This window comes from Ctenocephalides felis, unplaced genomic scaffold, assembly GCF_003426905.1.
Source record: "Ctenocephalides felis isolate EL2017-DRISC unplaced genomic scaffold, ASM342690v1 CF-g0.4_SCAFFOLD_01886, whole genome shotgun sequence".
In the NCBI taxonomy this organism is placed as follows: domain Eukaryota; kingdom Metazoa; phylum Arthropoda; class Insecta; order Siphonaptera; family Pulicidae; genus Ctenocephalides; species Ctenocephalides felis.
Genome location: NW_020538040.1, coordinates 178,775,225 through 178,802,818, shown reverse-complemented (window position 1 = coordinate 178,802,818; position 27,594 = coordinate 178,775,225). Strand labels below are relative to the sequence as shown.

Sequence of the window (27,594 nt, the reverse complement as noted above, 5' to 3'; positions counted from 1 at the left end):
ATGAAATGTTTGAAAGAGAATAATATTGAAAACCACATAACTGAATGTGGAAAAGAAGGTCTGTGATTGGTTAAAAAACAAATTTGCAAAGATCAGCAATGGGCAAATAGAAGATGACAACAATATTTAACATAATATTGCATAATAATTTGTAGATTGATATCAATTGAGTATTATTATAAAATGGGGGCGCGTCAATTTTTCTTATTAGAACGAGGAGGCGCGAGGCAAAAAAGGTTAAAAACCACATTTAATACTTAAATGCACTAATAATCATCATTTACTAATTAATTAATCCAAGAGGCTATTTCAAACAATTACTACAAGTACATCTCAACAAACAGCATTTAAAATTTGGGTTTGTGCCTAATAAGAAAATTTTATCTACTAACACAACAGAATTGTTTGATCTTTGAACAGAGTTGATGAATTATCAATTCATTTACAATTGTAGCCAATTATCATTTAATCATTAAATCTTGTGAACAAATATTTGCAACCTAGAAGAACACTAGTTGCATCATAACAATCGTGACAGAAGAACTAAGACCGAAGAACTAAATTACACCACGTGTATCCAATAAAATATTTCGAGGCTGTATAATCAAAATGTATGTATATAAAATTGTATAACACGTGCTACCACCTGTAGACTCAGTTTCTTATAAAACATATTTACATATCTTCTAACGAAACCATTAATGATAACGACGAACTTTTCAAACCAAAGATAAAATAATATAAATATTTATTTATTTTAGTCACCACTCGATAAGTTAATATATGGGCTTTTATAAGTTTTCACTCCATAAGTTTAGATAAAAATTTACTATTTATCATCTCATGTAAAAAATATAAAAATCTAAATGAATCAATACACATGCACATGCTAGATTGATGCAGAATTCTTAGTAAACAATTTTTTTTTTACATAATTAAATTTTATTATCTATATTTATATGTGTACAATTTGATTTAATCTATCATCATATAATTTATATTTAAAATTTAACATGCCATCTACACTATTTTGGTAGATGTATAAAAAGTGTAAATGCATTTATTTTTACGGCGAATATCCTTATATATGTGTACAAATACATATCTTAATTATTAAAATATTTTATACAAAACATACTTTAACCTAATAACATATCCTCCACTATCTCCATTATCAATTAAAACCTATTATTTAATTTATAGTTATTACAACATTCAAAGGCGCATTCAATAAACATTACAAAAATAATGCCGAGTACATAGTTGATAATATTGAATGCGTTTCAGTATTAAAAAATATATAATTTATAAATTTAATTTAGTTCTTATGACAAATGATTTAAAAAAATGATTTACCAAATTGTTATTGGTGATTGTTCTATGCACTTTGGATAGATCAGTTAGTGATCACGATGTTAGCGCATTAAAAAGTCGTCGAATTGCTCTTATTAAATATTTTTTTGTATAAAATTTTTGAATGATGAATGAACACAAATTTTGGAAACGATGTTAAAGCCTCTTCCGCGTTCCAAAAGAGTTTTCTGTGTTATTCAATATAGCTTCCTTATTGTTGGCTTCGTGGACTGCCGTCGAATTGCTTTGGTACTTTTCGGCATTTAATTTCATCGCCTGCAAGAGGAACATTATGATTAAAATTGAACGAAAACTAATTGAAAATTGATCATTGTAATGTTCTTTTAGCAGAAACATTGAGAATTGAGTGTTGGTCTAGTAACTCATTTGGGTGATCAACGATTTTTGATACATGAGATAGAAACAGTACTATTTGTTATGACTCTATTGTTGTGATCTTTCTCACTGAATGGAACTTTGTCAAGAAAAATTGTTTTTTATATACAATGATTATTATGATTGATGGAAAAACTTACTTCTCTTCTTTCTTTCTTGTTGTAAGTCTGTTTGTAGAAATCAGAGAATAGGAAGTAGAACATGACTGCATGCATGCCGATCCACCAGACGAAGGCACGTGGGTAATTACATTCAATGAACAACAGCTGGAAGGCGTGGATCATAACCAGGACGAATTGTACCTGAAACAACATTATTTTTTTAGTCATATGATTCTCGGCACTTAAATAATTTAACTGAGCCAATCGTGGTAAAGAATGTATACTTATGATACACTTATACTTATAAATGTATACTATGAAACACTAGTCTCGGGTTTGATACCAATATCGGCCAACTTGATTTCAAGCAGTATGACACCAAATTTCCACTTAAGATTGGAAGCCTGATGAATTTTTATTAATACGGTAAGCCTATTTTCATTTTGCAACCGATGTCGCTCCTGCTTGACATCAGGTTGTCCGAAGCGGGTATCAAACCTCGTATCTCTGATTCGAAGTTCATGACTCTAATCTAATTTATGTTTTAATTCTAAAATCTTATTCTACAATTTCAAAATCGACGAAGTTACGCATCAAGTAACATCGGCGTAGTATAATTATGTAATAACGCAAGATTATATCATTAAAGTTTAATTAAATAGAAGATAACATCAAGTAAAATAATGGATATAGAATCTGCAGATGATCTCAAATGCGTTTGTTTAATAGCTTGATCTAATAGTTGTTTTAGCGTTAAAATAAAACTTACAAATTTGGCATGATATTGTAAACGACCTATGGAATACTACATCACGGTAAAATGGTTTTAAATATTTAAACATTGTAGTATGTTTAGAAATATCATTATTAACTTCCCGAAGAAGTTTACGTTTTCGCCAAAAAAATTCCATTTACTAATGGTAAGTATTATTTTTGTCCAAATTGGTACAAATTTGTATACTACATGTACTCCAATTTGCGAGTAAAAGTTCAATTTTTTATCGACGTTTTGCAGAAATGGTTGCATCGATTCCAAAAATTTAAAGTCATTGGTTTATATTTTCACCAAAAATCTTGAGTCAATTTTGAAAATTCCAAAACTGTTCAAAAGATATCAGTTAGGACGAGTTTGGCTCAAATTGTAAAAAGATTGTATACATGTATGTGAGCCAAAATTTAACCTTTTTTCGATGTTTTCGCAAAAATGTCTGCATCGATTCCAAAAATTTAAAGCCAATGGTTCACCTTTTCATTCAAAATTCTGAACCAATTTTGAAAATTCAAAAACTGTTCGAAACATATTAGTTAAGGATAGTTTGGCCAAAATGGTAGATAAGATTGTATGTATGTATGTGAGCCAAAATTTGACCTTTTATCGACATTATACAGAAGTGGTTGCATCGATTCCACAAATTCAAAGCCAATGGTTCACATTTTCATCAAAAATTTTGAACCAGTTTTGAAACTTCAGAAATTGTGCTAAATATATCAGTTGGGAATCTTTTGACAAACATCGCCCGAGCCGCTTTTTTGTAATTGAAATTATTTTCTGTCAATCGATTATAGATTTCAAACTTAAGAATATTATAATAATATTGCGTGTAGATATGAGAACTTGATAGAACCGCATCCATATAATTTACGTCATCGAATGAAACATACAATTTAAATATACCGAGCGAGCAATAAAAACAGAACCATTAATAAAATTTATATATAGCATATAAACAGAAATATGCATTATTTAAAACATTTGAATTAATTATATTTTCACGTGGATAATTGATTTATTTACTATTGTGCATCGCAGAATTATTCAAATAAAGAAATAATTGTTTTTTCTTTAATATCTGCATCTATTCCATTAGGAACATCAGCAAATTTTTGGTAGTTTTTAGAATGTCTAAATCGAATGCCAATCCAGTTATTGGACGAACAGGTATGATGGTAAATAAAAAATATAATCATTTTATAAATATATATTATTTTCTTACCATTTGAAGACCAGTCAGGTATTTCTTCCACCACAAGTATTTCTGGTACTGAGGTCCAAGTGCGGCAAGCAAGTAGTAAGAATACATGATAATGTGGACGAAAGTATTCAAGAAGCCAAAAAAGGTGCTGTGACCACCTAAAATGTCATTTGTTTATTGATTTTTTTTTATCTAAGATTTATATCAATCCTCATAATCGAGAAGGAAATTGACCACCACCAACAAAAACAAGTTAAATAGGAATCTTATAAGTTTCCCATTATTTTACATAAAATTTGAAAAATCTCCAAAGTATCCCAAAACGTAGTAAATGGTTCTGAGAAACATCAAATCAAAAATTTTATGTATGATGTGATGGAGAGTGATTATAATTCTGTCAACCTTTTTTTATATAATTTACACTTTTCAAGTATACAATAATCTAAGGAATTAAGGATCAATATAAATTATCATTTACATGAGATCATTTAATAATTAAAATATCATTAAAGAAATAAACTAATATAACGAGTATCTTAAGATCTTTTACGTATGCAAATCATTGGAAATATTTATACACCTGACGTGTACATAAGGAAAACTAGTTTCTTGTTGCAAACTCATTGTTCTTGATTTGTATAAATGTATATCATATTATTAAACTTGCTTTGGCATTTCTGTAAAGCAATTAAAAAATAACCTAGATTTGTTGCTAGAAAATTTTATTCTGAGAAATTCTATATAATAATACTGGATTTAAATAGAACAGGTGTAGTACTAAAATTCCAGAGCATGGTAAAAGAATTAGGGACAAAACATTTTACTATGTAACTAAAAGTGTAAAAAGTTATTTGTAAATAGAAAATCATATCCCTTCTAAAAAAAAGTTAGAATATCTTTTACTAAATCTTGAGGAATAAATTTAAATTCAAGTTCTAAAAAGTTGAAATTCTGCATTGAATTATGCAGTTATATAAAGGAAAATTGAATTAATTAATAATAAATGAAATGAGTAAGTAAAATAAATAATAATTAAACTGTAAAATTTAATATATAATATTGTTTAAGTTATGTAGAGTATCAAAATACCATTATTACTCATTACATTTTTGGTTATTTTTTTTTTTTGTATTCGACGACTCATTCATTTTTATTTATTATTTTTTTTATTTTCGATTTTACTCATTCTATTAAAATTAAAAATGTTTTACTTTGACTATCTATACTATAAGACAGTTATATTGTAAGTTTAACCGAGATTTGCAAGTTTATCAGTAAAATATTTTTGTATATAATATTATGTATTTTTTTGTCTAATAATTATCAAGGATACAATGGTTTGCATATTTATTGTTGATCTCGTGGGCTTCTAAGTCATATTAGTTATTTCATAAAAATTTCAACTTTTCCAATATATTTAAAAGCAACTACTATCTCTACATGAATTACTAGAATTTCAAAGCTGATATTTGAAATAAAAGTATAAAACTGAACAAAAAAATTCTTGGATGATCAGAATCATGAAATCGTGCCTAAAATATTGATTATTTGTATTTCTTTTCCTTTAACCTATTTTTTACTTATATATTTTTAAAGCTAATTCTGCTTGAATTACAAGTATTTCAAAGACCTTATTTTGAGTACCAGAAGTTTATCCATTAACAAAAAGGATAATTTAACAAAAATTCTCGGGTGATCATAATCATAAAATCGTGCATAAAATATTGACTATTTGTATTTTTTTCCTTTAACCTATTTTACAAATATATTTTTAAAGCTTAATCTGCTTGAGTTACGAGTATTTCAAAGACCTTGTGATTACCAGAAGTATATCCTTTAACAAAAAGGATGATTTAATAAAAATTCTTAGGTGATCACAATCATGAAAACGTGCCTAAAATATTGACTATTTGTATTTCTTTTCCTTCAATTTATTTTTTACCAATATATTAAAGGTAACTTTGCTTGTTTTTCGTATTTCAGTATTTCAAAGACCATATTTTGAGTACCCAAAGTATATCATTTAACAAAGTTTGTCTAGGATGATCATGATCATATAATTAATCTTAAGTTATTCACTACTTTTTATTCTTTCTTAATTATTTTTTTTTTGCTTAATTTTAATTTAAAATTAAATTACCTGGAGTGAATTTGACGCCAAACCAGACGGACATTGGCATACATCCGTGATGAATAACGTGGAGTGTCGACACATGTTTGTTTTTCTTACGCAAAACGAAGAAAATCTGAAAAATTAATTTAAAAAATTAGAAAATAAAATATTTATTACTGAATCTATACCTAATTTATTGAATTCATACGTTTTGTTCTATATCAAGATCAGCATCATTCAGTGGAAAAAAATAAGAGGTAACAATCAGAAAATTAAAAAAAAGTTGTATATTTGTCATAATAACAGAGAATAATTCATAGAAAACAACATAGTGAATTTAAAAAAACTAGAAAATATTTCAACCAAAATCCATTTTATAAAATCATTGAAAACCATTACGACTTTTAGTTAGTTGACTACCTTGTCAACTAAATTTCCAAATTTCAACAATAATTACTTATTATCCAATAGAAAAAAACAGATTTTCAATGTTTAAATTATTTATTGCTTGGACTATGTTATTTATTTAGTAAAAGTTTAAAAATATATTCTGTAAGTAATAGTTTTATAAATCATCAAATTATCAAATTTTGTAATTCTGTGATCTTTACCTTTTTGTTTTTCACTTAATGATGGTCTTGATATTGATTAAAACGTATCATTATAATAAATTTGTATTTTTAATTACCACGTTTTTTATTTGGTCATGTCTTATGTGTTATATATTGTATGATACATCATTTACTTTGATTATTTGTAAAAAAAATCATACATAATAAATAATTTACGATATATTCTAGGTCAATAATATTGAATATAAAGATTAAATTTAGTAAGAAAATTTTACCGTATCGAAAAACTCCGTGAACTTCGAGAAGTAGTACCACCAACAGCCATGCACCATCTGCAAAAATCAATAACATTAATATGTATGTATAGATTTATAATTATTTCTGTGGATTTTTGATTTACTTAAGTTACTAACTTTCTGACACATAAACAATATAATTTCCAAATGCTTCCAAATTGATAAAAAAAATCTGAAAGTTTGAGCTCATAATATTAACTATAAAATAGTCCACACTCCAACCAAAACGTTTTGATTCTTCTTCCTAAGTAAATACTTATTTTATAAAATATATAATTTTTTTGTTGTAATATTTTTATTTATGATCAAAATAAGGAAATACAATATTATTATCAAAATTTTGATTCACTTGTTCAATTCTAAAAAAACAAATAGAATTTTATCCATGTTGCATCCACTTTGGTTGAAGTGCGGACTAACTTAAAAAGTTAAGAGCTAAAACTTCCAGGTAATTTTTTTCATCAATTTGGAAGGATTTGAGCACCTGGAAACAGAAAAATAGGAAAATACCCATATTGAGGACCACCCTAATATAAATATAATGTATAATTGTGAATTTGGTGTAGTCATATGTAAAAATAGTGTTACACTTGGTTTTGACTTATTTTTTATTCAGTTTTGCAAATCCTGAGATGAACAACAATCCATGGTATGAAGATATAATATGTACACTACATCATGTAATAAAATAATAAAATTGTTATGTTTATATAAATATATATCACAAATCACATTCCAACTTAAATAACACTTTTTACAAAAGAATATGTGTGCCATCAGCAGACTAACTGAAGATCCCCATTATTAGACTTTATTAATATATTATATTTTTCAACCTCTTTGTTTCCCTCATAATTATGATCTCAAAAGTGGTAATAATAATTCACAAGCCTTTCACCATGATTTATGATCATCTTTCAAAATTTGCACCATCACTATTATAGATCTCGTTTATTACTAGGCCGTTATTAAGAGACAAAGTACACATTGTTAGATACATTTTTTTTACTACTATGATCTTTTGATGACAGACACATTTCTAACAAAATACGTGAAAAAATCGATTTACTATTAGACTTGTTTATACCAATATTTTATATCAATGATCTGGCCAGTGCACGTGTACTTTTATAAATAATTCATAATCCTCGCGTAAAATTTTCCACTAGTTTTTGCAAAAAATTCCACATTGAATAAAATTAATCGGATCTTCTAAATAACGTTCCGCTATTATAAATATAAAGTTGTCATTAAATAAGATAACTCCGCCTTATGAATTATTAATGCGTACTTGAATGAATTCGAAATGATTTTGGATGTAAATAAAGTAGAACATCAGATACCGATTTGGCGTAAATAGAAAAAACAGCGATATGTTATATTATATTTGTTTATTTGTCGATTTTTTAATTAATTAATTTTATTACAGTAATCATAAAAAATATAGTGATGATGTCATAGATTATTTATTCTCAGTACATCTGGAATGCCGGTTAGATAATCCGGTTTAGAGTGAGTGTTTACAATCAAGTATTGCATTTCATAAGTTGACAAAAAAATTTATCACTATTATAATAAAATAGTAAAAACTAAGGTAATTAACATAACGTATTACAAATGCAAAAGAATTTATTGAACAGTCATTATTGTGTGACAGATACATGTCGTTATATAGTTTATGTATGTTTTTTTACACGCTCCGGCGGCAAAGTACATACAAATTCCGGAATTCGCGAGTAGAAAGGGTTAATATGATCTTGAAAGATAATAGAATATTTATGTCCCGATTGGACATGTAAATCGTCCTTCATGATATTGTAATAGCTACTTTCCCGACGCAGTAAACAGAACTGTGCAGGTGCGTCATTTTTGACAGGTTATATATAATTGATCTATTATAAAATTTCAGTTTGCGTAATTATAATCGACTAATTTTGATATGTAAATATCTTAATTAACTTCCCGTAGGGTAGCGACCAAAAATCGAAATTGAACATTTTTCATTGAAAGTTTCTGAACATTTTGGCATACCTTAGAAAAAATTAATGTGTTTGTATGCATGTATGTATAGATACAATTTTTTGTCCACGTTTTCGGGCGCACGAATCAACCGATTTGAATAGCTCCAAAAACATTCGATTCCTATTGTTAGAGAGATGTGCAGTTACGGAGCACATAATGCAGAAAATAGAAATCGAGTTTTCAAAGAACGGAACGATCCAAAAAGCATTCAATTTGTAATAATGGTGAGAAGTGGTGATTAGTTGTTGGCAAAGGCAGGTCCAGCCGTTTCGGATATACGGAGCCAAAATGGCAGTGTTTGAGAGAAATAAGCATCCGATTTAAATAATTCAAAAAACTGTCTGCTTGTGTTGACAAAACGATTGTTTTTGTAAAAAAATATTATTGTACTGTCCAGCTCATAGCAATCAATATTGTATTTCTGAATTTCTCAACATCAGTATTTATTATAATAAATTACTGTTTTATACTGAAGAGTGTATTATACAGGTGTATTCATTTTCTGCCATCAGATGTTCCATATTAATTACATTTAACTTTATAATTGTATATAAGCCATTAATTCTACTAAAAAGCATATATCATTACTTGTAGCCATAAATGTAAATATATTGTCCCCCCACAGAATCTAATAAACCCGGAAAAAACATAAATTTTGTTTAAGTACTATAAATAATAAGACCGCATAGTAATTATATTGTAACCGCAAATATTTATGTAATACTTTTTTACGTCGATGGACTTCCAGATTTAATCAAAATCTTAATTGCGCGGGTTTGAAAATTCATAGAAATAATAAAATTCATAGTTAAACGACTGATTATTTTTATGTAATTATTAAATGCATTTGACTTGATTAATTAATCATTTTTTATTAAAACTACAATGTAACAGGTATAATTTTAAAGCGATCATAATTACTGTTTGGTAAAAACAATGTATTTTGCATGCCCAAAGATCTCACTTTTTGCAAAGATTAGTAATGGATTTCATGCTAAATTTAAAATTAAGTTTAAAAATTAATTAGTTTAAAAATTCGTAGAAACAGTTAAGTGATTTATTATTCTTATGTAAATAAAATTATGCATTAAGTGATGTCTGCCTTTGAGTAAATCAATTAATAGTTTTTTGATAAGACTACAATGTAAAATGTATAATTTTAATGTAGTCATAATTACTATTTGGTACAAAAATAAAATAATTTATATATAAAAATATCCCACTATTTTACAAAAATTGGTAGTAAAATTTATACCAATTATATAAAAACAAAATTTTTTATCATAAATCCACGTAAACTACATGTAATTGCAATTAATACTATGCAAGCACTGCGTAGCTATGACAATATTGTGCAAGAAGGTTTACATGTCCAATCGAGATAAAAAAATATCACATTGAAAAACGCCTGTTACTACTTACCGCTGTTACATTAAACCCTATATGTATATGAGAGCCAAAATTTTGTCCAAATTTTCTCAAAAAACCGCTGCACCGATTTAAAAATTGTAAAAGCTATTGTATGATACGAAATGAATGACCACGGGCATATATTTATAAAAAGAAAAAAGTGCAATTTTTTCTGGCATTGGCTTGTAGGAGTTTGAACCTTGCTCTAAGAATTGACATTTAATTTTAAAGATCACGAAATAAAATTATTAAAAGAATACTAGAGGCGCCAAAGTATGTCCCAAATTGGCTGATCCATCAGGACTCTAATATGTTCACGATAGGAGAAGAAACTAAAAGACATGCATCTAAGTACAAAACCAGACTAGAAGATCGTCTCCAACTCGCCAAAAACTTGCTCTCATCAAATATACCCAGAAGACCAAAAACTTGCTCTTATCAAATATACCCAGAAGACTAACAAACTAGCAAAAGAACTAACCTTTTAGATTTAGTAAATAACATATCATGTAAAGTTATTATTATTGTTCTGTAATTTTATCTCATCCATTTTCAAACGTATAATGACTACCACTGGGTAGCATTTTAAAATATCATATTTACGCAATTGTCACCAAAAATACTGAATGTAATTTAAAGGCAGATTGTAATTATATGAAGTTGAAAAATAAAAATAAAAATCATATTTAAAAAAATATCGACTACGTTGCATCGACGTACCCAGATGCAACTTGGACGTAACCTTTTCGTAACCTAATTTAACTTTATAGCTAATTTTGAAAAAACATCTTTTGTCAATATGTCCGCAGCATTGATATCACTTCAAATATTCAATTGCACTATATAAAAATTAAAAAATTGATTATCTATCAAACTTTTCTCCATCTCCGTTGGATTTCGCAACTTACCCGCATGGCTTCGGGCGACCTCGAATAATCGACTGGCTGACATCGGAAGCTGTAGGTCGTCAGCCATCCGGAAGCACATGACTGAAAATTAATTAAGGAAACTGTTAGATTGCAATTCACAGTAAAATATATGGAAAGCATGATTCAGTTGTACATAATTTATTTTTATATGATTCTATTACAAAATATCAATTTCATTGTTAGATTTTACATATGGTTATTAGATGCCATAAATTAGACATAGTACAGTTTTATTGCCTAATATAATTTTCAATTTGAATTAGTCATATTGTATTAGTCTTTCCTGACCGGGTACGGTAGTGACAATTGTCAAGTTTGAAAAGTTTCCATTATTCTGTACCATTAATTCTCTTTTTGCCCAGCTAACTAAAAAATTAACAAAATTATAGCTGATCAAAAAAAGTGGCACAACCGCTCCCAGTCTCCCTTACTATTGCAAAATTCATGATCAAAAATTAATCGAGAAAACTGCTGCTGAATTGCATATTATATTGATTGTTATGACATATATTTCATATGACATATTATTAATATTTTTTATTTGATTTTATCACAATTTCTCTATTTTATAAAAATATTTAGTAATTCATTTGTTCGTTTTAACACGTGATTTAATTTTTATAATTATTTATAAATTAGTATTTTTGCAATAATAACAACTAAAAATGTGAAAATTGATGAAATGATCAGCATTATATGAGAACAAGAGCAAGTGTTTTACTCTATTGATGAGTATTTGAGTTATACCTTTTAGTAAATTATTCTGTAAAAATTAGAATAAGATTTTAAGTGAACATTTATTTGTTTAAATTATATTTCATTTTTATATTGTATGTACTATTATCTATTAATTTAAGTTATGTACCATATAATATCTATAATTGAACAATTGTGTTGTTTAAATATAAATAAATATAAATAAAAATAAATATAAATATATATGTTTTAAACTACCATCTGTCTATTTCATGAAGATATTGAATAATTGTGTAAAAAATTTACTCCATGATAAAGACATGGATCAATTCCAAAAATATTTATTTCTTTTTTTTTAATTTGCAAACTTACGAGTTTGTTCCCATGGTTTTAAACTTTTTTTTACTCATTTCGAGCCAGACCCAGAAACTGGTTTTGGGGAATCACTTGTCAAACTAATCATTAATCTAAACAGTTTTTACATGTTGGTTTCTTTTCTGACCTATTATTATACCTACATACTGCAAATTAAGACATAACTTTAATTATGATACACAGAAAAAGCTACTGATTTATATTTTTATACTACTCCTGCTTGATATTAAGTTGCGAAGTGGATTTTGATTATAGATCCTTATAGTTGCCAGGCCAGGGACCCTGTTACCGAGTTACAGATACCCCGATATTTATATTTTTTTATTACTCCTGCTTGATATTAGGTTGCAAAGTGGATTTTGATCTTAGATCCTTATGATTGCTAGGCCAGAAAACTTGTCACCACGTTATAAATACCCCAATATTTATTTAAGTACAAGAGTAGAGGGAAAAGCTATTTTCTCTTATTGTTGGTTCATATTTTTATTGAATTGATTTTTATTTATAATTATGAAAGGATATTACTACTGCTTAATATTTTATGCAGATTTTGATTGCAGAACCTTGTGGTTGCAAAACCAGAGCACCACAAGCACCCGGATATTTATAACATATTCTAAAAATATTGATATTAAATATGCATGATGTATTCAAAGAGGTCTTAAGTTCGATCCTCGATCTGTACTTGATATCGTGCAGTTGGTGTTGGAGTTTAACTCAACTCATGGGCCTGCCCCCTAGGCGCTACTACTTTCTACTACTACTCTTTTCAGCCTCGTCTTTTTTTCGACAAGGCTTGCCAAAAAATTAGCTCTTTTGTTTATTTTTTGCTGGAGCAGAACAAACAGGTTTTAAGGGGAGGTGCATCCATTTTATCTCTTTCTTTGTAGAGATATTGAGCTACGGCCACACTCCACTGTTGTTCTGCTACAAACTTAGAGCATAAGAATTAATTTTAATTCTTTTGTTTTAAATAAAGCTTCGAAAAATTCGCGTGTAACTAAATTAGTTCAGGACTACGCAGCGAGTATTAGAAACTATATGCACTCTAGCGACATCTAACGAACGACTATGTAACGATTATTGATTTGAATGTTTGATTTGTTAATAATATGTAAAACTATGAAGCAAGTGGACGTATTGGCGTATTATACTGAAACAATAATAAAATAATGATAATGTAAAATAATATTATTATAAAATAATAGTGATAACAATTAATATATAATAATATATATAAAGCTTGAGGTTTTTTCAGATGGTGAAAGATATATAATAAAATGTTTTTGGGCATCCATCTAATAATTTAAAAAAATTAAAAATACTTTCATTATAAAGCAACGTCGAATCAAGGTGATGGCTGGTTATGTATCTTTTTCTCTCTACTTTCAAATATTGTTGTTAAAAATTCTTAACTCTACTTGTTTTTGAGATATCAGTAGTGGAACATTTTACCCATGAACCTTTAAGCTTATAATTAAAAATGTCAATTACTATGCCTGAAATATGAAATTTTTTTACGAAACTAAAAGAAACGCACGACACGACAATAAAATAAATAAAAGGAATAATTAACTCTTAACAAGGTCAATGAGTTTTTCTATTTCAATGATCTGTGACAGGTCGATATTTTAGGTCAGTTTTTGCAAACTTATACTGACCTTAAAGCATTAAATGTATAAATTATAAATCTCTCATAAAAACAACTTTGATATTTAATGAAATTTCATCTGCTAACATTTGGAGTAACTTTTTATACACAAAGAATGATTAGCAGAAACTAGATTATACTAGTATAATCAATACAGGTGAATTAAAATATTAACATGGCATCAAAATCGATGTTAATTTTTTTTTAAAAAAAATAGCAAGTTTACGAGTTTGCTCACATTGTTTTAAACTTTTTTTTACCGATTCAAGAACAGGTTTTGGAATTTGGGGAATCACCTGTCACTATAATAATTTATCTTAACTGTTTCTAAATGTTTGTTGGTGTAGTTTTTTTGTAATAAATCAGCTTTAATCATATCTTATGCGTTAAATTTAAAATTTAGGTGATGTAAATTAGCATATTTCTATATATAAAAGTCGATGCATTATTGGTTTTAGGTACAAGAACAAAAGAAACTTGCATAAGTTATTTCAATTGACATCGTTACATACTAATAACAAGTTTCAGATTATTATTCTTCGAACGAGCGCATTTCTGATGCAATTTAATTGCAAATGGTAGAGTATTACACGATAGTTCCAAGTTAACATTGGTTTTATTATTATTACTTTTATGCAAACATAATATAAAACATTTTTAATAAAGCTACATTTAAAAATAATAAATTTCTCAATAGAGAAGATATTTGAAGTCAAACTCAAACATGTAATATAAAAGATATATGTGAATGCAAAAACAATGTACTGAATATTACTAATTTCTTCAAATTAAATTCATTGAAATAAAATTTTACTTCTGATTTTGCATAAAAATATACATGTATTAAATATGTATTTCTAAAACTTATTGCTTATTATGTACTATTTGTTTATCTGACTTTCAAGTTGAAAGAAATTGATTTAAATTATTCACATGTATTCGTACGCATATTTTATTATATTTTTTTAATTCTCCGGAACATCATGTTCATAAATTTTATGAACCATTTTATAGTTATTAACTAGTTTTTCTGGTTAGTTGGATAATACTTGTATGAAGCAGTTTTGTCATAAATCAAATCAAATCGAAGTTAATAATATTTTCAATTTACACATAAATATATTAATGTGTAGATGAGAAAAAAATCATGGAAGAAATGCAATGTGAACTCTCATTGCTATTTTTTGATGAAGTTCACATAATTTGCGTTTGTATTAAAGTGGTATTGAAATTTATATCTGAATAATTTATTTTGCAATAAGTTACATCATGACTTTTATGTAAAAAAGTATAGAGAATCAATAAAATTATAATATTCAAATTGAAAACTATATTTTTTATTGAAGATTCATTGTTGATATTTTAGTTTTATAACTTATGGGGATCAAGCTTTTGCATGATTTTTAAAATCAAAATATTCATATTTTTAGTTACTAATTAAACAATCAGTGAATAATCATATTTTTCATTTTTAATGATGACTTTATTATACTTTTTTATTCTAATGTAAAAATTTTAATGGTTTCAATTAAATTTCAATTTGATACGAAATAGAATTAGTAAAATTCAACTGATTACAAGATATAGACAAGAAAAATTATTTAATTTATTCAGACGTAAAAGTTTTTATAGATTTTCAGCTATAGGGTTCCAGGTTCGATAACCACCACGGCCAACCTGATATCATGCAGTAGCAATATCAGATTTTACTTGGAAATACCGATCTCTATATGTTTTCAAGTGACAAAACTCTTCTATGACATCAAATTGAAAAAATATAGAAAAATTCTAATAATAATAATATACCAAATATCGATAGGTATACTTTCTAAATGGTTACCTATAGCTATTTAGTTCTGATTGCTATTTATAAGAAACAAAATATTCAAAAAACGCTTTATGTCACCATTGAAATTATTGGAAATTATTGGACATAAGCCTGATTGCTGTTAATATGAAAATAAGTACATACGTACCAATTTTTTTTTTGCATTTGAATTCAATAAATTGACTGAGATATGAGAGATTGTGCAAAATATCTTTACAAAGCATTCAAATCGCTTTTTATGAGAAAATTAAAATTATTGAATCTAAAGCCTAATATCAGAGTATATCATTTCTGTGCATGTATATTAATTAAATCAAACTACGATACTTTTGTTCATCAATATAAATAATGTTATATTCTAATTCCTATTGACAAAGACATTTCCTTTGTACATTTAACTGCGACGGAGTCATCACTAACAGTGATTAATGCAAATTGATGCAATAAGTAAGTATAGAACGAAACTGAATGCAAAGAGCACATTTTCACAGCATGGTCAATGCTACAAATAGTGTGACGGTTGATAACAATTTTACTCAAAATTTAAAAATAATATGAAAAACAGTGGACAAAAATGTAGTAGAAAGATTTCGAATGACAATGAAATTAGTTCTGGGAATAGAGCAAGTATAATATATTATCTGAAGATATTGTAATATGCAATAACATAATAATTAATTTAAAACGCTTACCAGAACCACCTCAAGTTTACTCTGTTGGAATTGCGATGAAACTTCCCAAAATGAGAGAGTTGATGGTCTTAATTAAGGAGTACCTTAAAATATCGAGGTATGTTTACAACAGAACCACTTCTCCTAGGCCTATAATATTTTAAGACGTTCGGTTTGACTATCAACTCTATCGCTACGCAAAGTTTTATCAAGTTTCCAGAAGGGTAAACCTGAGGTGTCTCTTGTCATTCCATTATAAAATACTCATTATTGCCTAATTAAGAAACATGTTTACTGATAAAAAAAATATTTTCTATTTTTTTCTATTTACTACTACGACCTTCACTTATTTCTTATTATTTTCAACTTTGGCCATCCATAGCATTTATGGTGATTTTAATAATCCTCTTCTTGCAACATCATCAACGCATAATGGTAAAATGCTCAAAGGCAAATTCATTGTTAGTCGTGTCTGTAATTAATTAATTCGATAGCTACTTGTTTGCAACCGGTTTTTGTTCATTTACATTATAATAGACTAATCATAAAAGTAGCATGCCAGTAATTTATAGGCTCTGCTGTGGTCACGAAGTAGTTTGTAAAAGCTGCTACTTGATAATAAACTCTTTGTTAAAATTATTTTGTGGAGAAAGCCATTTCATTTCAATGCATAGCTATTATTTGTACCGCATATTAAATTTTGATGTATTCATCACTATTAGAAGTATGTAAATATTTATCACAAAAGGAAAAGATAAGCATAGGCTGTCTTCTGAAACAACACTCAGAATAGTTCTGATAAAACTATTAACCCTTTCCTCTCGCTAATTTTGAGATTTATATGAATTTTGGCGGCATCCGAGTGGAAAGAGTTAAAATTATAAAGTATATCTAGGAAAAAATAATAAAAAAAGTCTTAAAATTCTAGGCTGGGCAGTTCATTATGTAACAGAGAACTGAGAATAAAATTGGAACAGAGTGATATTACTATTATAATTGCTACATGCAAGAAGCCAGCTTGATATCGAACAGTAGTCAAATTATTTTTGAAAATATGATTTTAAAGTGTAAATAGCTTTTCAGAGTATTGCTGTAATATATTTTAGGAATAGTTCCGATAACCATTCAAATAAATTAAAATTAATTACTAAAATAAGGGCAATGAAGATGAAATACGAAATGCTTTGCAGGAGACAATATAATAGAGAACGAAGAAGAAAATTTGAGCAGAGTGATATTAATAATAATATTACTATATGTAACAAACCAACTTGATATCAAGCAATAGTGATATCAATTTTCACGCAGAAATATAGATTTAAAATATGATTCCAAGTCAAAATAGGAGCAATATCTCATCACCGTTAGGTTTATGTGAAAATTTTATCCTATAGATAATCATTGAGTTGTTTTCTAACAAAATAGTGAAAGTCTGAGCAGAAGGTTATATAACCGAAATTAGAGCAGAGTGTAGTTATTTTCAGCATTCCTATATAGGAGAGCATCGGTGTGGCCCAGCCAAAAAGGTGGATGAATAGTGACTTTTTTTGCAATATCTAAGAATATTCGTCAAAGACACATGTGCAGACATTCCAGAATGTGAAAATGGCTACATATGTGATCAATGCAGGTTATTTTGAAATGTCCGGTACTAGGTGCCACTGCTTAAAATAATATTTTTTGATACCAAAGTTTGATTGATAGTATTAATTATTTTTTATCAAAGATTGCGGTTTTGTTAATTTAGTTTGATTACTAACTTTGTTATCTAACATAAATCATAATTTAATGAACATTTCGTAATTTTTTTTTGATTTATTTATAAATAATCTTAGGTATCCGCCACTAGGAGACTTCCCTCTATTCTTATAAACCAGCATGAGTCTTAACATTTAGAAATATAGATTTAAAATATGATTCCAAATCAATATCTTATCACGATTAGGTGTATGTGCAAACTTCATCATATAGAAAATCATTGAGCTGTTTTCTAATAAAATAGTGAGAATACTTTTTATGCAGTTAAAAGTAAATTATCTTAAGAGTCTGAACAGAAAATTATTTAATCGAGAACGTGAAAAAAATTAGAGCAGAGTGTTGCTATTGTCAGTATTCCTATATAGGAGCCAGCTTGATATTAAGAACTAGTGATATCAATTTCAACTTGAAAATGTAGACCAAAATATGATTTCAAGTAAAAATAGTCTCTTGGTGAATTGCTTCAATGTATCTACTTACAATTAGAAGTGTGTATAATTTGAATTAATAACAGAATTAACAACCAATGAATTACTTTCTGGATAAGAATTGTTCTGATTGCTATTCAAATAAATAAATTATAAAAAATCTGAAAAAATTTAGGATCGATCATGAAAGAGTCTTAGCAGTAGATTATATAACAAATAACTCAAAAGCAAATTTTAGCGGAGTGCTATTTTTAATATCACAATTCAGCACAGCTCCCGGATCTCGTATAATTGCACTTAATAGGTATCACGAATACACGAGATCAACTCAGAAGTCAGTCTATCGTAGACTGACGTCGTCTCATCATATGTTTACAATTATTCGATTTTTTTCTCGTTTTCGAATAACTTACTATTGATTACCTGTACGGCGCACACGTCGCCAGGTAATTCTATCTGGTCGCGTTGCAGATTGCATGTTAATTCCGATTCCGCGAGATAACTTCGCGTAGAACCTTGGTAAGAGATATAATAGAAACGATTTGCGTACCTTTAAGAGTTTAGAGAAGACTCTTTCATTGAATGTGGAATGAATTTTACGATCGACGATGTTTTTTCTAATGTTTTGGTGCTTTGACATTTCGTAATTTCACGGTCTAGACATAACACGTGGATTAATCGAGTCGATTTGAATATTGTTTCTTATTTTCCAGCCACATGACTACTACGATGTATCTAAAACTCGTAACGTTTACTTTATCATATTTTTTTAAAATTTTGAACAGCAATCGTTATCGAAATGAATTATTGAAGTGATTCCCCAACTATCGATATATTATAATATTTATCAAAATAATTTATATGTGTAATATGTGCAAATATCTTATAGGATTGTACTGTATTCTGACAGCTATTAAAAATAAAATATTTTTTTTTTTTTAAAAATCTAAAAATCTAAACTTTTGATTTCTAGGATCGGTTGTAATGATACTTCTTAAATGCAAAGCTTTTTAATATATCTCCTATATTGAATATATCTTTATTATAAAAATTAATCTAATATTGATGATGCATTTTAGTTCAGCAATACCTGGTAAGGTATATTTTCACTTGAAATCCTATTTCAGATCTATATTTTTAAAGAAATTTACAGGTTGCCACTTACACCTATTTTTCATAAATTTGTTATTGATCCTTTGTTGTCCATACATAACGCAGTATGTATATCAATACAATAATAAATATCAATTCCTTTGAACTTGACAATTGCTCCTGATGATTTATTTTGATATAAAGAGCTGTAAAGAGAAATTCTGGCACATATTCAAACATTATAAAATTTTGGAAAAATTGGAAATATACTGATAAGTTTTTGGTAAAGATCAACTTGGTCGAACGTAATTGATTATAAACTAACATCTTAAATTATTAGATGCCAACGATCGGTGGTTGACTTGTGAATCTCTATAATATCATTTGAAAATTTATTTGATCAGTTTTTAATAAAAAGCGAAAATTTTATAGTCACAATGTGAGAAGTTCTTAATCTCTGATTATTCAACTTTTCTTAAAGCAAAATGCCACTTACACAAAGCTTATCTATACATTAAATTAATGATATTTCACATTTCAATATAAATTGCAAACTATCTTATGAATACTCATTAGTAGCCCTTATATCCGTAAAATTAAAACCGAATAATTTAAAATATTTATCTACAAAAATTTAATAATAACAAAATTACAAAAAAAAAAAAGTTAAAACAATAGCAAGTCAAAGAAGTTAACAATTTTAACTATAAACTTTTGTGATGTTAATTTCTATCATTCAATTTACCTAATGTCTATTGAACAGGTATAAATTATATCCACAATAAAAAAAAGGAATTTCAATAATTTAATATTTGTTTTTTATTATTTTTATAATCGACCTTATTTGTTTCATTAATATGGCCATCATGATAAAAAGTTGCTTTTTTCCACGGTTTATATTCTTTATTTTATCCTCCATATTTGATAAACCTAAATCTTTTTATTATTATTAAGATTACATACTCAATTATATTATCATTATTACCATTAATTATTCAGTAATTAAACTTAACTATTTACATATGATATTTTTATTATACCTGCAATTTCCATCTATTGTGACTACTGTTGTTTTTCATTTTATCAACTAGAAATGATATGTAACGCTTGTTGATGCAATTCCAATTAATAGAAAATTTTATAAAAACCTTCGATTAATTAAGTCATTTGACTTTAAAATTTCTATTGCATTCTTCAAATCAGTATTTATTCATTGTATTCAAATGCATTTTTCGACATCTGTAGCCTATGGTTTAATAGGTTAAATTGTTACTTCATCAGTATTACACGTGGTTTCTTTTAAACTATTTTAAATATAAATTAGTGAATTGCAAAATTAATCATAGAAAATAGGAAAACTATTGAACTGAAAGGTTTTCGGTAGTAAAAAATTAACTACAATAATCAAAAAATGGTAAAAATTTCTCCAACGGTCTAGGTTGCACAATCTCCAAACAACGTGAGATATTTTTTTTAGTTAAAATGAACAAGCCGTTTCGGTTTGGCGTTAAGTTCTGGAACATCCTGTATAATTGCACATATTTAAAAATAAATTAATTCCTCGTTATTTCAAAACCGGTAATTTTTACCATTGTCCATTTGGCTTCGGAGCAAAAGCACGTTCAAAATTTACGACGAACTTTTATTTCCTCGAGTTTTTAATGCGATTACATCTCGGTCCTTGTGGAAGATTTCGGCAGAATTATTATTAAATCGTCTTTTTATATTTTACGTTCGTATCCAGATTTCGATAAACGTGTTTCTGTCTTTATTCATGAAACATGGTTCATTTCAGACTTCAATGATATCAGATGAGACATGAATGCTTAATAAAACAACAATGGGTTTATTGTTATTAAATAACAACAAATTTAGTAACAATAACGTAATTTGAACATATGTGTACAAAATGTAATGGATAATTAAATAAATATATTGCAGGTCCCATATGGACAAAGAAATTTATCTGCATTCAGCAATTAGAGAGATTCTTCAATTGTAGAAGCTGATATAAAAAAATTGTTAAACTTATTAATATGTATGAAGTTATATATTTTATATATATGAAGTTATTCTTGAGTTTGATATTAAGATGTGCAATAAATCTTCAGGGCAGCTAGATCAAGTAAAAATTTAATAATTTCAGAAAATCTTTATTGCCAGTTTATTATGTCGAAATTATCTGATTGTTCAAAAATTATGTAGAAACGACTGACAAAAGTATTTCTACAAATCTTTGAATATTATTTATTCAAATTATAAGCAATTTAATTAAATAGCTATTTATAAAATAATATTCTTGTTTTCTTTAAATTGACATATCTAAGTACTCCTAAAACAAAAAAGAGCTCAAATTTTCCTCAAAATATTATTACAAAAATTTTAACTGAGCTTTTTGATGTGTTTTTAAAAAAATAATATTTATATATTAAATCAAAGTACTTTATTTTTATTGATTTATATGGACAACAAAACAGTTTATTCTTTGAAATTTAAATTGACATATCTAAGTGCTTCCAAAACAAAAAAGAGAGCTCAAATTTTCTTCAAAATATTATTACAAAAATTATAACTAAACTTTTTTATGTTTTTCTTTGAATTCATTTTATTGTACGACGTATTTTAGTACTTTGTATTTAATAAATATCATTACATTGATAATAAACAAATCATCAACACAAAATTATTAAAAATCTTCCATGTTAATCGAGAAATAATTTTAGGTAACTTTTTGCTGTGCTCTGATGATTATATAATTTCCATAAATTTATTGAAAACATCATTAATGACAAATAAATTGAATATTTTTTGTCAAATAATCGTATAAAAAAATTTGTTTTTATACTCTGTACTAAATATAGACTTATAATATTTATAGGCAGATAAATAGAATTTTTGTAAAGGAATGAACAACTAAATCTTTTGATGCAATTAAAATTATAAATGTAATCAAAAATAATTATTTTTTATAAAAATACTTAAATGTATATATATATATATATATATAAATATATAATTTTAAAGTTCACAATTTTTTTAAATTTCTGTACAATTTAAAAAAAAAGCAAAATAGAGTTCTCTTTATAAGGGGCAGGTAAAATCTTGTTGTAATTTATTTATATTATAATTTTTATTATTATCATTTTATTATTATAGTATATCCTAATATATTAATATGTAAAAACAAATAAAATACATTAATGCAAGAAAATTACCTATCCGATGTGAAATTATCATATATGATACAAAGTGTAAAATTGCAAAAATATGCATAAATGATTTGTTTTGACAATAGGTTAGTTTATGTAAGTACCAGCTTACAAAAAACTAATAATATTACATTAACTTGTTTATTGATGTTTTTTTAAACTTTTATCATAATCATCAACTGTAGCAATTATTTATGTAAATGATTAGAAATAAATATACAAATATGTGAGCGCGTGTTTACTCATAAATAACCATTAGTGAATTAATTATTTATGTTTGTTGTACATGTGGGCCACAACTTGATCTTTCCACACAAATCGTAAACAAACGCAAAAAAAAACTATTTTATTAATGAATTATAAATTCTGAATTGATTAAACTCAAATGAAAATAATTTTCAAAATACCTAAAACGATTGTCTCACTAATAATATATTTCAAATTGTCTATATGGATTTCTATTAGTAGGCAGATAAAAACTGATCTCTAGTTAACATGACCTGAATACAGAGATTATAATTAGGAAAAAAACTAAAGTTAATACCATTCAATTGGCGCGAAAAACTAACTAATGATCAGTAACATGAACTATTAAATCGAACAGGACCGCATTGGAAATATTAGAATAATTGGGATCGAAAAAAATTTGCAAATGGTAGATGACTCACGGTTTAAAACTATTGTAACTAATCGTATTACCAGTTATAGTAATCGCAAAAAAATCGAAAATAATTTTTTTATATATCTTTACGTTTCAAAGGTTTCTGAACAATTTGGCATACCTCAACAATAATAGATGTACGTACATGTGTATGATTGTATGTGTGTATGCGTGAGCGGATACGAATTTTAGTCGACGATTTCTAGAACACGGATTAACCGATTTTAAAGATTCAAACAAAACATTCAACTCTTATTGATAGGTACACGTACTGATTAGTTTTGAGAAAGGCAAGTCCAGCAGTTTCGGAGATCCAATAAAATAGTGAAAAAAATTAACATTTGCGGTCAAAAATGATCATTAGAAATATGCACATCAAATTATCAGATATTTTATAGAGATTTAAATTATAAGTACAAATTTCTATGGGTTTACAATTCTATGGGTTCTGTACCAATGTTTATCCGTTAGACTTACGCAGCGCTTACGCGCTTCAATATTTTGTCTCTAGAACAGCAACGCGTTTATTTTGAAAAAAGTTCAAAATTTTCAAAAAAATTAAAAAATGTAAAAAGTCCTATTTTTTTCAAAAATTTCAAAATTATCAAAAACCAAATTTCTCAGTTTTCGAAAATGTTTGAAGCTTTTTAAAGAAATTTAATTTTCGCTATGGAAAATTCCAGCAATTTTCAGAGCGATATGCCATGCACCGCTAGTTAATATTTTTTTCATTTTAATTTTTTTTATTAACCAAGTTTGAGAATTTAGCCACTAATAATGTTTTTATTTTTTATATACTATTATACAACGTTGGAAATATTTTTATTGAAATTTTATTTATTGAAGAAAATATATAAATTACCAAAAATTTAGAATAAAATTAATTTGTGCATTTTCATGATACAATTGAAAAATATGCAAAATTCTGCAATTCTGATAGCTTTTGTCCTTAACTGTTATTTAACACCAGGATGGGCTCAAATATTATGAACTAACTTGAAATCATAAAAGAAATGCGAATAAATTGATCGAGTTTTTCCAATAGGCTAACGTTAATTTATTTGCATATAAAAGAAAAACAACATACAATAGTCAATTACAGAAATGGCATTTTAATATTTATTTTCCCCGAAGGACAGTGTTACAATGCATCGATTAATCCTGCCCTAAATGCGAATTCTCATCGAATGTTGAAAAACAATTAACAATGCAAGTCTAATTGTTGATTGAAAATACATGTTAGAAAATGTCAAGTTAACGCTATGCAAATCTCATAATAATTATACAAAATCGATTCGGATTCTAATTACGAGAAACACTGCGCAATTTAAAGTTCAAACGCATTTAGAGTCGATGGTTAAATGATAAAATTGCGTTGGTCAGGGATTAAACTAACTTGGCTAATTATAATAATTATCAATTGTTTGTTTTATAGAACTCAGTCTGTACTATTTTAATAGATAGATTAGAAATAGATTTAGTATTTTGGTTTCATATAGGGTAGGGCGAGGCACAAAGGTTCAATTTGACTTTGAGCAATTATAAACAAACAACTATCTGACTATGTTCAGTACAACTCTCAGCTAATTCATCATAGTAGAAATTTAGCTGTTTTTCAAAAATTTGTCACCTGGTCTTATTCACAACAAAAGTGGTGTAAAATTGGACGGCTAAGAGGTCCAATGCCCTTTTTTTATCTAATGCAGAGTATAAATGTCATGGGACAATTTTTACAGAGATAACACTGTATATAACCTTGATCTGGTATTTTGTCAAAAATATTCATCAGCAGAGTTGAAATAACTATCATTTTCATTTTTAATATTCATTGTAAAATTGATTTTTTAACTTGATTTACTTTTATTAAAATTATTTGTTGTTTATAATTATTAATTATTTGTTATTTTTTGTTATTAATAGTTTCTGAAAAAAAAGATAATAATAATATAAATACTTTTTTTATTAAAAAAGGAGCTATTCAAAAAAATTAAGTAGATAGTTTTTTGCCATTGAGGCACATCAAAAATCCGGTTTTATGAGTCATTTCAGTAAAAATTTATATTAGCCAATTTTGGGTTTGTTGTTTTTAATATTATGAAAAATTGATTTATTTATTTATTTAATTTTTTCATCATACGAGTCAATAAAGTATTATAGTTGGTCAATAATCTATTATTATTAATTAATAACTTACCTCGTAAAATAGCCAGCAACTAAATATCACTTGAAATAAATTGTATACTATAAGTGTATATTTAAGTTGGAATGGTTTGCGATTTTCCATTAGTTTTGGTCCAATAACCTGAAATTACAATTCAGTTTCAGTACAATAAATTTTATGAAGTGTTAAATAATGCATTTGGAATTTTAATGTTAATTTTATTAAAAATAATAAAATTATAGAAGAATGGTATTTGGTAATATTGAATATTTTAAATTTCGAGTAAATTAAAAGACAATTACTATTAATCTGCAATCACATTAAATTTGAAATTTTTATTAAAAATAATAAAATTATAGAAAAATGTATTTGCCAATATAATCAATATTAATTTTTGAGTAAATTAAGAGTGAATAACAATTAATCTGCAATTGCATTAGATTCAAAATTTTAATGTAATTTTTATTGAAAATGATAAAGTTATAAAAGAATGTTATTTTCCAATATTGAATCTATTAATTTTCGATTAACTGAAGGAACAATGACTTTATCTGATAATTGTGATTTTTTAAGTTCAACTACTTAATTAATTTTCTACAATGGATAAAAAATAAAGAAAAAAAATTTCTATAAGTCGCAAACTTCTCAGACCACCTTTGTAATTGGCAAATATTTTATTTAAAAAAAAATCTAGTTCTGCTATAGTTATCAATTGAAGCCAAAATGTATTAAATGAGCTATTCAAGTTTGTCAATAATTATAGAGCCATTAAATATAATCAATTTATATCAAAAAAATTGTAAGGTAGTAAAATTGGAAGAGATGGTGAAACAAAATTAGCAATTTCATTAAAACATAATATTGAATTTATTCTATTTTTGTTATATTAATCATCAGTTAAAAACAAAGAAGAATATATTAAAGAAATTATTAATATCATTATTCAAAAAATATATCAATAAAGCTATTAATATTTAAAATTACTGTTATTTATTTATTTATTTATTTATTCATAAGCAAGCCGTAATCAATAATAATAGATATTATTTCAGGCTCTTGTCAAGCTTATTCATAGTTAATATTAAAAGGACAGTAATTTTATAATAATCATAGTAGCTGCACAAATTTCGCTTCTAAAAAAAGAGCTGAAAAAAAGCATTCGAACATTAAATACAATGTTCATCATCAAGTTTATCATATTAAAATCTATTTGACCACCAGTCAAGCTCAAAATTCTGGCACAAGGTTTAAAGTTATACTCATTTAAAACCGTAAAAAAATTAAATTAATAAAATAGCAATAAAAAAAATTAAAAAAAAAAATGGTTGTACAGGCGATCAAATGGTCAGACTACATAGATAAAGGATAAGGATTATGCAAGAAAATAGTTATTGAAATCAAATTAAGAAAATTCAGTAATGTCATAAAAAGCTAATTCTTCAAAAAGTTTAACTAGGGAAGCATGATTAAATAATATTTATATTTAAAAAAAATGATAAAGTATTTGGAGAAGATTATGAACAAAATTAGCAATCTGTTATATTTTTGTAATATTTATTATCAAGAAAAAAACAAAAATAAAGAATATATTGAACTTTCTGAACAGTTGTGGGACCATTTTTTTTTTGCAGTCATTTGAAGGACTGCCAATTTTTTATACAGTTGAATGACATGGATCTAATTCCTATTGGTGCATAAAAACAGAGTTAGATCTTCGTATCCTTTATCTAATTTCTGAATCTTTTATCATTTACCTTGACGAAGTAGGCGTAGCTCAGGCATATAAAAAGCGTAGGGAATGGCGAAGACATCATGGGCCAGCCGTTGACCCGCTGGTCGCTCTTGTTGTCCATGAGGTCATGGTATCCGTCCCAAACGCTCCGTATTATCGTAGCCATT

General features: G+C 26.8%; 1 protein-coding gene across 1 annotated transcript; it reads right to left on the bottom strand.

The window, feature by feature from the left end:
- Positions 1–1,165: 1,165 nt before the first annotated feature.
- On the bottom strand, positions 1,166–27,594 carry LOC113378790 (elongation of very long chain fatty acids protein AAEL008004). Its single transcript, XM_026619382.1, has 8 exons — positions 27,450–27,594; positions 25,729–25,836; positions 11,145–11,225; positions 6,784–6,840; positions 5,964–6,069; positions 3,845–3,981; positions 1,890–2,051; positions 1,166–1,629 (listed from the first exon to the last, which is right to left on the bottom strand). Exons 1-8 carry the CDS (start codon positions 27,591–27,593, stop codon positions 1,510–1,512), a joined length of 915 nt encoding a protein of 304 aa, XP_026475167.1. The 5' UTR covers position 27,594; the 3' UTR covers positions 1,166–1,509.